Source organism: Brassica napus, chromosome C4 (genome assembly GCF_020379485.1).
Source record: "Brassica napus cultivar Da-Ae chromosome C4, Da-Ae, whole genome shotgun sequence".
Classification (NCBI taxonomy): Eukaryota; Viridiplantae; Streptophyta; class Magnoliopsida; order Brassicales; family Brassicaceae; genus Brassica; species Brassica napus.
In genome coordinates this window covers 62,119,842-62,130,826 of record NC_063447.1, presented here as the reverse complement: position 1 = coordinate 62,130,826, position 10,985 = coordinate 62,119,842, and the positions used below count along the sequence as shown (strand labels likewise).

Below are 10,985 nucleotides of genomic sequence, written 5' to 3'. Positions count from 1 at the left end.
TGAATAATAGATTCTGCATTAGTAGTTGAAAGAGTCTGCAATGACATACTAATCTTCGTAACTATTTGCAAGAACCTAATGTTATGGAATTAAACAGCTTCTACAACTAGCAATTGGTTTAAGTGTTTTTGAACCAGACAAATCTACACTTGTTTGAGCTCATCTTCACCGTGCTTTCTTCCTTGACTTAAATGGAAACCCCATAGGCGGAGACGGTGAGAACTCAAACGGCAAATGCGGTGGCTCAGACGCACCGGTAAGCATCTCAACAATCTCCTTCATCGTCGGTCTCTTAACCGGAGACCTTTGCAGACAAAGCAACGCTATAGTAACACAAAGAACCGCTTGCTCTTTCTCCAAAGAATGTATAGACTTATCAACCAACTCCAATAAGTTACCATGACAAGCCAATTGCTTAGCCCATGATATCAGATTAGCCCTCTCAAACTCCGACATAGGCGATGCGGTCACCTGCAACGGCCGTCTCCCCGAGACAAGAACCAAGAGCAGAACCCCGAAACTGTAGACATCACATTTCTCAGACAACACGCCTCCACCACCACCGCCACCACATTCCGGTGCAATGTAACACACCGTACCTCTCATGCTCGGTGTGCTGCTTACTCCACCACTCTTCTGAACATTCACGTCACACCATAGACCAGAGTCTTGGCTTTGTTTTTTAACTGATTTTAAATCTCCGCTTAACCCATCTACCCACCAGTCTATACTATTCCTCTTTTTCCTCTTGGTAGGATTATGAGACCGTTCATCATCATTGTCTCTGTGAAACCAAGATTCAATGCTTAACCCTCTTTTATTTTTCTTCTTCTTCTTCCTCTTCTTTCTAGTTAGCTCTTCACAAAACTCTTCCTTCCACCACTCTCTAGGCTTCCTCTTCTTCTTCTTCTTCTTCTTCTTAGAGACCGATGATGATGCTGACCCATCACCGTTTTTGATCCACTCCTTGTTGTCTTTCTTAATCTCACTCCCAATCCATTCCATCACGTAGTCTTTCACACTTCCTGACTCAACCACTCCTCTGCTTCCACAGTTGTTGTCTTGTTTCCACCACCAATCTCTCCTCGAACCCACCTTTTGCTTCCCACCACTCTCCACACTCATTTGCTCCGGTGATGCTCCTCCCGGAGAGGTAACAGCACAGTTCTCCGGCGAGGGTATCAATGCCTGTCCCGGAGACGCCGTCAAGACGCTAACAGCACAATTCTCCGGCGAGGGTATCAATGCCTGTCCCGGAGACGTCTCCATCAAGACGCTAACATCACAATTATCCGGCGACTGTATCAATCCCCCTCCCGGAGACGCCGTGAAAACGCTGCTTCCGCAATCATTCTCCGGCGAGAAATTCACGGCGTTACCCTCCTCGAACAGAGTAATCACACTCTCACACTCCTCGAGAATCGACCCGTTATCATCTTCCTTTCTCTTCCCATCATCGTCTTCCTCAATCAGAATCCTAGTCTCGTCCCCACCACCACTCACCAAAGCCTCGGACTTTACCCTCGCCAGACCGAAATCTCCGATCTTTGCCTTGAAATCGGAATCAAGAAGGACGTTACTCGGCTTCACATCGCCGTGAATAATCGGCGGATCACACCGATGGTGAAGAAACTCAATCCCTTTAGCAACATCCGTCGCAATCTCGAACCTTTTCCTCCAATCCATAAGCTCCTCGCACTTGAGAGGACCAAGAAGCGCCTCCTGCAAGCTCCGATTAGGCATGAGCTCGTAGACCAGCACGAGCCTCCGGTTACGCCGATCGGAGGAGAATCCGAGGAGGGAGACGACGTGAGGCGAGCTCGCCAGGCGAGAGGAGAGAGAGAGCTCGTTGTGAAACTCGCGCTCGCCCTGTAAGGCCCCGGCGGAGGAGTCCATGACTTTGACGGCGAGGGAGACGCCGCTCGGGAGATCGGCTTTGTAGACGGTGCCGAACCCGCCGTGGCCGAGCTGGGACGAGTCGGAGAACGAGTTCGTCGCGCGGCGGAGCTGGGAGTAGGAGAAGCGGCGGCATTGGTAGTGCTGAGGAGAGGCATCCGAGGGAGCGGTTCGGTTCCGGGAGAGTTTCCGGTAGAGGAGGATGGTTAGGAGGACGAGTAAGGCTCCGGTTAAGGCGAGGGAACCGGTTAGGATAACCGGAAGCGTCTGGAAACGGTTATGAACCGGCGGAGAGGGGCGTGATGGCATTTTCGGAAGATTTGAGAAGAAGTTTTTTGGATTCAAGTCGGAGGATTCATTCCATAGAAGAGAAGGTGATAAGGGGAGCGTGGGGGAAACGGGTGCTCTTAAAGGCGCGTGACGGTGAGATTCACGAGGGTTTTCGGGTTTTTAGTTTGAAAGGGTCCCACAGTGGACCTATGAGATTTAATTTGGGGGAAGTGATGGTGAAGTCAACCTCACTCGACTTCACGCGCATGCGTCGTGTGAGCGTGGTGGTTTAGAGCATCTCCAAAGAGAAAATCTATAACTTCAAATATAAAATTTTTTGCTCTCCAAAAAAAAATTTCAAAACTTCAAATTTAAAGTTTTAAGAAGTGAATTAAAGCTCTAAATTTGAAGTTTCATCTTTTTATTTGCATCTTGGTCCTTATAATTAATTATACATCACATTTATGATTCTTAAATATTTTTTCATCCATAATTTTAATCTTTAAAACTTTTGTATACTTTTACATATAGAAGTTTTTTTAAAAATCAAAATAAGATTTATAATATTTTAAAAGTAGAATTAGACAACAAAAATATTACAAAAGAAACTTAATAATTTTTTTTAAGAAGATATATACATGAAGACATAATTATTACACAAATTTAAATATTACATCAACACTAATAGTCTAGTAAATTTTCTTCAGAACTTTTAAAATATTTTCCAAACAAATTTTGTATAACCGAAAATGAAGCATTTTAAAATAATTTTATGTAATAATGTGGTATTTTTCTTGTAGTTTAATATTTAATTATGTATTTCTATTTATAATTTTATATTTTAGTGTAATATTGTATTAATTAATATTACTATAATATTTTATATATGTGCTAGTTATCTACAAAAGTTTTATGGATTTATATTAATTATGACAAATATAAAGAGTATAGTGTAAATTATAAATAATTTTGAAGATAAATTTGAAGTTTTGTTTTTGGAGAAAAACACCTTGAAACTTCAAATATAGAGTTTGCAAAACTCTATAATAGAGAGTTTTTTTTTTTGGAGATGCTTTTAGAGCTAACCGGTGATAATTAGTTAATCGGGACCATTGATTAAAGAACAAGAAGTTGTTCTATTGACTAAGCCATGTGATAATGTTTGAATAATTTTGGGTACTTATCCTACAAAACTATAATAATTTAGATTAGATCAAAAAGAAACTATCTACACAGAAGCTAGATATTTTATAGCTATTTTTTGTATAATCATAGATTTTTTTTTAATTCTATGGATCTGTTCCTTTTTATATGCAAACGTGCTAGTGACGTCAGAGAAAAGAGGCATTGTTCTGGTCGCTTTTTGTGGTGATGAGATTTTGACCTTTTCAGATTTTCGCCTTTTATCGCTTTGGTCTTACTCTTGTTGGATTTTCGCTTTGTTTGTTTTTAGTTTTACATTTTTACCCAATTTTCTGAACCAAAATACAAGTCACTAGGTGTAATTAGGGGTTTGACTTTGGTACATTAACTTGAAAAGGGAATCTATAAAAATAGGCAAAAAGAAAAGAGACAACACACAAAGCTTTTTCAGGTTATTGCAGATTCAGATTAGTCTTTTTATAAGTTTTTTTTTTTCTAAAAGAGAATGGAGATCAGAGAAGAAGAAGTGATTGAGTAAAGTAAAAGCATGATTAACGAGGTATTCTTATAGTGGAGTTCTTAGCGGAATATAAAAACCCGTCTCTTAATTTTTAACTAAAAAAGCTAAGAACCGGCTAAAAAACCTAAGAACTTCCCGTTAATCATGGTCTAATAGAAATATTCATGTGAGTTCCACAACTTAACCCCTTTTTTCTTAAAAAGAAAAATTAAAAAAATTTCAACACTACTATACGGAGCGTTACAGCCAACACTTGTCGGGGCCGTGACCTTGGCCCTCCAACTCTCCACCACCGTTGCATATATTAAAAGTTACTATAAGTTTATAATGTTCTATTATCTTTTCATAATTTTTTTGTTTATGTTCCACAGAATCATCCAAGAATTAACACTAACTGTTGTCTGTTGATAATAGGAACAACCATTTGATTCAAGGTTATTTACCAGATAATCAAATTTTATTTTTTATTTCAGAATGAACATCAAGCTCTCCATGGTTGTATGATTGTACATGGTTTCTGAAACAAATTTTCCACGTGCTATGTATAAGACACATAGACAAATATGGACGTTTATATCGCACGACAAGTATATAATGAGTCGATCGGTCCACCAAGAATTTGAAATGTGTCTTGATTTCTTTAAGAGTTACAACCATGTACGTGACAGTTTTACGGACGTGTGATTATCTTGAAAGGAGATATAGTTTGTTCAATATATATATATAAAGATATGCACTATATAATTTTATTTTTATCATAAAGAAAAAAGCAAGTAAAGCAAATCGGTCGTGATCCTGAAATGTGCGTTATGTCTCTGCTCTTATGTTTAGTCTCATCATGCTTCCTTTTGTTGTACTTCTTCGTCACCGTGAAAACGAGAAGCAGTTCTCGCGGCAGTAGTCGAGCCACACTTCCACCGGGTCCTCCAAAGCTGCCAGTGGTTGGAAACATATTCCAAGTCGGATACAGTCCTCACCGTTCGCTCACTGCTCTCTCGAAAATCTATGGACCAATAATGGGTCTAAAACTTGGAAGTTTAACTACCATAGTCATATCTTCACCAGAGGCAGCAAAAGAGGCACTAAAGACGCAAGACCATCATTTATCTGCCCGAACCTTTAACGATCCGGTTCGAGTCTTTGACCACCATGAATATTCTGTCGCATGGGGTCCTCCCTCAGCTCGTTGGAGGTAGTTTTTGTTTTGTTTTATTCAATGTGAATATGAACTTGATCAAGCCCCCATTATATTATTCAAAGAGTGAGGAGGAATGCCATAGTATAATAGAAATCTAATATATCTTCTATTTTTGTTGGCTTGCATGGGCAGTGCCGTCCCGTAGTTGGGAGTGGCCTAAAGCAAAAAATAATTTTTGTGGCCTTTTATATAAGATACTAATGGTAAATGGTGCCACAAACAACACAAAAATGGTTTAAAATAAAGATTAATATGGTTAACATAGAGAATATGTTGGATAAGATAAAAATAGAATAAGTATATGATAGCTCAAATTAAGTCAAACAAGGTAACCAACCATTTGCCCAGAAAATCACATGAAATGTGGTCTTATTTTCACTACATAAATCTTCACCTGCCTTATAGCAGGGTCGGCCCTGTGCATGGGGTTATAGATCAATTGTGGACGTAAATTATAGAATTTTAAAGAATGTTTCTTGTTCAAATGAACGTCGCTGAAAGCACAAAACGGAAACAATCATACCTAAATTTGTCATATACATTTAGCATATTTTTTTGGCAAATATGTATATCCATATCATTTCAGGATTGTTTTTTATATTGAAGGTTTACATGTTACAAAAAAATTAAAAAAATATTGAAGGTTTATATCATTTCAGGTTGCTAAGGAAAACAACAACAATGCATTTGCTATCAACGCAACGCCTAAACGCAATGGAGCCTCTAAGGATGAAGAAAGTGGAGGAACTCATGAGTTTCATTAACAAATGTTGTGAGAGAGAAGAAGCTGTTGACATAGCTCGTGCTTTTTTCGTCACAGCTCTCAATATCATCTCAAATGCTTTGTTTTCCACTGATTTCGCGACCCATGATTCCAAGTCATCTCATGAGTACCACAACACGGTGATTAGCTTGATGAACGTCACGGGAAAACCCAACGTTGGAGATTATTTCCCGTTTCTTAGGTTTCTTGATCTACAAGGCACCCGTAAAGAAGCAACTCTTTGCACACAGAGACTATTCAAGGTTTTTCAAGACTTCATGAATGCTCGGATGGCGAAAAAATCATCTCATACTAAAGATATTTCGAGCTTCGATATGCTAGATACCCTTCTGGATCTTACACAGGAAAACAAAGCAGAACTGAGTTTGAATGATATCAAACACTTTCTTCAAGTAAGTCTTGATAATTAAGTAAAAATACTTAGATTATTAACTAATAACTATATATGTAGGACTTGTTTACAGCGGGTACAGACACAAACTCTAGTACAATGGAATGGGTAATGTCAGAGTTAATCCGTAACCCAGAGAAAATGGTCAAAGCTCAGAGTGAGATACGGCAGGTGATTGGTGAAAACGGTGTCGTTCAAGAATCTGATATCCCCAGGCTTCCTTACTTGCAAGCAATTGTGAAAGAGACTCTTCGTTTGCATCCAGCAGCTCCTTTGATCCCTCGAAAATCAGAATCAGATGTCCACATCTTTGGTTTCCTCATTCCTAAAAACGCCTCGGTATATCACATCATATCACGTGAAAATACACCACGTATAACTAACTTGGGAAGCACGTTAACCTAATTTCTTTTTTAGGTTTTGGTGAACGTCTTGGCGATAGGACGAGACTCGAGTGTATGGGAGAATCCGACGAGGTTTGAACCAGAAAGGTTCTTGTTACGAGAAATCGATGTGAAGGGCAAAGATTTTGAGCTGATACCGTTTGGAGCGGGACGAAGAATGTGTCCAGGAATGTCAATGGCTCTTAGAACAATGTCTTTGGTGCTTGCGTCTCTTCTCTACTCCTTTGACTGGAAGGCTCAAAAGGGAGTCGTTGCTGAAAACATGGACATGACTGATGCCTTCGGTGTTACCTTGCGGAAGGCCAAGCCTCTACGTGCCGTACCCACCAAAAGATCTGTGCGGTCGTCTTTATAAGTGTTCTTAATCTCGTATGTATATAATTTTGTTCCGTTGTACTCATCCCAATAATGTCATGTTGAATGTCTCTTGTTTGTATTCTTGTACGACGTTCGCAAAAATGATATCAAAATTAAGCTAGTAGTGCAAATACACACATGTATAAAACGTGCTGGTTTGCGGAGTACCAAACAAAGTTGATTTACTCGCAATTTAATCGTTTTGACATTTTACGACAAGAGGAGTCCACTTGTATCAATTCGGATCTAACCACCGGAACGATGATTTTGGACCATACATAAACATTGATAGATCTTTCTAAAATTTATGTATTTTTTTTCTTTATCGACCACGTTTGGTCATAACTTCACCAGAAGCTGCAAGAGAAGTCTTAAGAACACACGACCAAGTCTTGTCTAACCGTGGCTCTAATAACTCGATAAATTCCATCAATCACCAAGAGCTTTCCCTTGTCTGGGCTCCTTCATCCTCTCTTCGTTGGAGGTATAGTTAATATCACTTTCCATTTTAATTATTCATTTTCTATGGTTTTAGTTGACTAATGGGTGGTTATCTTGTCTATATATGTTTATGTCTTGTTTTTAGACTATTGAGAAAACTGTCAGCGACTATGCTCTTCTCACCGCAGCGTATGGAAGCCACCAAAGCTTTGAGGATGAATAAAGTGAAAGATCTTATAAGCTTTATGAGTGAAAGCAGCGAGAGAGAAAAAGCTGTCGACATTTCTCATGCATTATTCACCACAACTCTTAATATCATTTCGAATATCCTGTTTTCGGTCGATCTAGGTAGCTATGATCCATTTAAAAAGTTGAATGGGTTTCAAGACACGGTGATTGGTGTCATGGAAGCTATTGGAAATCCAGATGCTGCTAACTACTTTCCATTTCTGCGGTTTCTTGATCTTCAAGGTAATAGCAAAAAGATGAAAGACAATATAGAGAGATTGTTTAGGGTTTTCCGTGGGTTCATCGATGCTAAAATAGCAGAAAAAGCATTGTTGAATAACCCTAAAGATGTCACGGACGGTGATTTTGTGGATGCGCTTCTCCATCTTACCGAAGGAGATGAAGCAGAGCTCAACACTAATGATATCGAACACTTTCTCTCTGTAAGTCTTACCTATTGCATATTCCGTTTAATTTAAATGATTGATGTTTTAGCTTTTGTGTTATTTAAATATTGATTTTGTAGAATTTAATAAACGCATTTAATTTTAAAAATAATTTTATTTTGTTTATTCCTTTATTAACATATATGTATTAGATTTAAATTTAAATAGTGTTATTAATGTATTAATATAAAATATTTTAACCAAAAAATATAAAATAGATAATTTATTTTAAAATATAATTAAAATATTGGATATTTATAATAATAGGGGATTAATTTTTTTTTGTCCAAGGACCTATGCTGATGTTAAGCCGGCTCTGGTCATAGGGATGATGATAAAAGGGACAGAACTATAAATTTAGACAATAATGGATCATGTACTCATGTATCAGGACCTGTTCACGGCAGGCACGGATACAAGCTCTAGTACCGTACAGTGGGCAATGGCAGAGTTACTTAGTAACCCTAAAACGATGAAGAAGGCTCGGGCTGAGATGGATCATGTGATAGGCCAAAATGGTATTGTTCAAGAGTCTGATATATCAGAATTTCCATATTTACAAGCGGTTGTGAAGGAAAGGTTGTGAAGGAAACTTTCCGGTTACATCCACCTGCTCCACTACTCGTCCCCAGAAAAGCAGAATCGGATGTAGAGATTCTAGGGTTCATGGTGCCTAAAGACACTCAAGTTTTGGTGAACGTGTGGGCCATAGGACGAGACCCGAGCGTGTGGGAGAATCCAACCCGGTTCGAGCCAGAAAGGTTTTTGGGTAAAGAGACTGATGTGAAAGGTAGAGATTATGAACTTACACTGTTTGGAGGCGGACGCAGAATTTGTCCGGGATTGCCTCTGGCTGTGAAGACTGTGAATCTCATGCTTGCTTCTCTTCTTTATTCCTTTGACTGGAAGCTTCCAAACGGCATCAATCCTGAGGACTTGGACATGGACGAGACATTTGGTCTCACATTGCATAAGACCAAACCGTTACACGCCATTCCCATCATGAAGCGGCCCATTAATTAGCCATTGTGGTACACGTGTGTTTCGTAAGTACGAATATAGTTTCACAAATCGAATAATTTTGGACCTTATGATTTTAAATAAACACAAATAATCTCAACTACTCTTTTTTTTTTTTTGAAACACAACTTTCATTCATTAGATAAATAAACTTATCTTCTCTTACAAAATCTTGTCCAACAATGCTTTTTAGGGAAGAAACATAGGCTCCTAATGACGAGTTCGCCCTAGAGAGAGAACATAACCACGCCGCCGCCGCTCTTACATCTCGAAGCCGGTGAGGCCCATGGCCACCGGCGTCGGGCCCTCAATTCCGTCTGTGTTATAACGTATTCTCTCTTCTTCTTCGTCGTCTTCAACATCTGTACTCGTATTGTCGTCGTCTCCCACGCCGCTGCTCCCTTAGATCCGCTCGTCATCACCTTTTCCCCTCCAATCCGAGACACTACCGCCTCCCATGTTCCCCTCCTCGCTACCACTCCTCTCCGAGCGAGCAGCCCCTCTCTAGTCATGCCTAGTGTCAGCGCGTTCATCGTCCTCGCAGCACTTCCGTTCATGCTCGTCTCCGCTGGATCTTCAAATGGCTCGAACGGCTTGGTCTCAAGCACTGCCATGAAGACCACCGGTGGCCCTGGCGTCAGCTCCTCTGAAGGTCACTGCTGCTCCTCCGTACTTCGTAACCTCCACAACGACGGTTCCTCTGTTTGGAACATCATATCTGAGAGTTGGATCTCTCGGTTAAAAGATCCTCGCGGGGTTCAGCTCCACCCATCCACGTCGATATCACTCCCGCTTCCCTTCATCTCCGCCAACGAAAAATCCACTGCTGTCTTGTTCTCACACCGACAAGGCGGAGCCGTCACCACCACACCATTGAGTTCTCTGCTTATGTGCTTCCTCACTCTTATCTTCAAGCCACTCACGCCTTCTTCAGAACAAGTCACTCTCAGACGATAGGTCGCCCCACCACCACGACGTTTTGTGCCTCCAACTCCGAGATGCGAGCTCACCGGTGATTTTGACACAGCCCTCCAACGCCGAGACGCGAGCTTCACTCCACCTTTCTGGGCCTGGGCTTTAAACAACAAGGGTTCTAGCCCATTTTATGACCCAAAAGGACTCTCGAGTGATCTCCCACCACAATCTTATCCGACGTCATTCTCACGGTTTGTTTCAAAGTCAAATATACCTATGGAATTGGAGATGACAACGGTATCAACCGTCTCACCAAACAATATGCTTTCCGGCACAGTTGAGATTCACCTAGTCTCCCGGATTATAGCTGATCTTGTTTGTCTAATGGACTGCATATTCACATCTAGCTTCTCAATGAGCTCATCAGTGTTGGTATTCACCAACGATTTTCAAACCCGATCTTTAGGGTCCCCTCTCATCGGTTCATGTACCGATTTTAGTATGTTCTTGGGAGCATCAGTTTTAGGATTTCAAGTGAAGTTTGTCTACGGGTATCTTCGTCCCTTAAACACATCTATCCTTTATTGTTGTACCTTTCGTTTTCATCTAGCCGTTGAATTCACTTCCGGTTGTAACCGTCTAAACCCGCTGGGCATTTAGTTTAATATAAAAGCTTGTTGACAAAAAAAAAAAAAGATAAATAAACTTATCTATAAACATTCAAACTGTTTTTTTTCTCTCGAAATCTCAACTACTCTATTGTATGATTTTCTTCCCTTGGCTACGTGATCCATATGAACCATATCATTATTTTCAGAGAATATTCATAAAAAGTAATTATTGTTATCTCAAACATTGTTATAAAGTAGAATAAAGGTACATGTTAGAGGCAAATAAAATTGAGATGTGTGTTGTGATTAGCAAAGAAGTGCATCGCCTTAGAGATTGAGTTGTTTAGGTCAAACTTTTTGC

General features: G+C 40.0%; 2 protein-coding genes and 1 pseudogene across 2 annotated transcripts; 2 read left to right on the top strand and 1 right to left on the bottom strand.

Annotated features, from left to right (window-relative positions):
* Positions 1-2,296, bottom strand: LOC111202282 (receptor-like serine/threonine-protein kinase At2g45590). The gene has a single exon (XM_022694949.2). The coding sequence runs from the start codon at positions 2,203-2,205 to the stop codon at positions 166-168; it is 2,040 nt and encodes a 679-aa protein (XP_022550670.1). The 5' UTR covers positions 2,206-2,296; the 3' UTR covers positions 1-165.
* Positions 2,297-4,550: 2,254 nt separating this feature from the next.
* On the top strand, positions 4,551-7,094 carry LOC106395320 (cytochrome P450 76C3-like). Its single transcript, XM_013835819.3, has 4 exons — positions 4,551-5,021; positions 5,687-6,203; positions 6,263-6,541; positions 6,620-7,094. The coding sequence occupies exons 1-4, from the start codon at positions 4,630-4,632 to the stop codon at positions 6,959-6,961; spliced, it is 1,530 nt and encodes a 509-aa protein (XP_013691273.1). The 5' UTR covers positions 4,551-4,629; the 3' UTR covers positions 6,962-7,094.
* Positions 7,095-7,195: 101 nt separating this feature from the next.
* LOC111205553 lies at positions 7,196-9,203 on the top strand (annotated as a pseudogene).
* Positions 9,204-10,985: the final 1,782 nt, after the last annotated feature.

Bases quoted from the DNA above. Each gene is read 5' to 3' on its own strand.
- LOC111202282 (XM_022694949.2), bottom strand. From the start codon at position 2,205: ATGCCATCACGCCCCTCTCCGCCGGTTCATAACCGTTTCCAGACGCTT.
- LOC106395320 (XM_013835819.3), top strand. From the start codon at position 4,630: ATGTGCGTTATGTCTCTGCTCTTATGTTTAGTCTCATCATGCTTCCTT. The intron at 5,022-5,686 runs GTAGTTTTTGTT...ATATCATTTCAG, and splicing joins CCTCCCTCAGCTCGTTGGAG to GTTGCTAAGGAAAACAACAA. The intron at 6,204-6,262 runs GTAAGTCTTGAT...CTATATATGTAG, and splicing joins ATATCAAACACTTTCTTCAA to GACTTGTTTACAGCGGGTAC.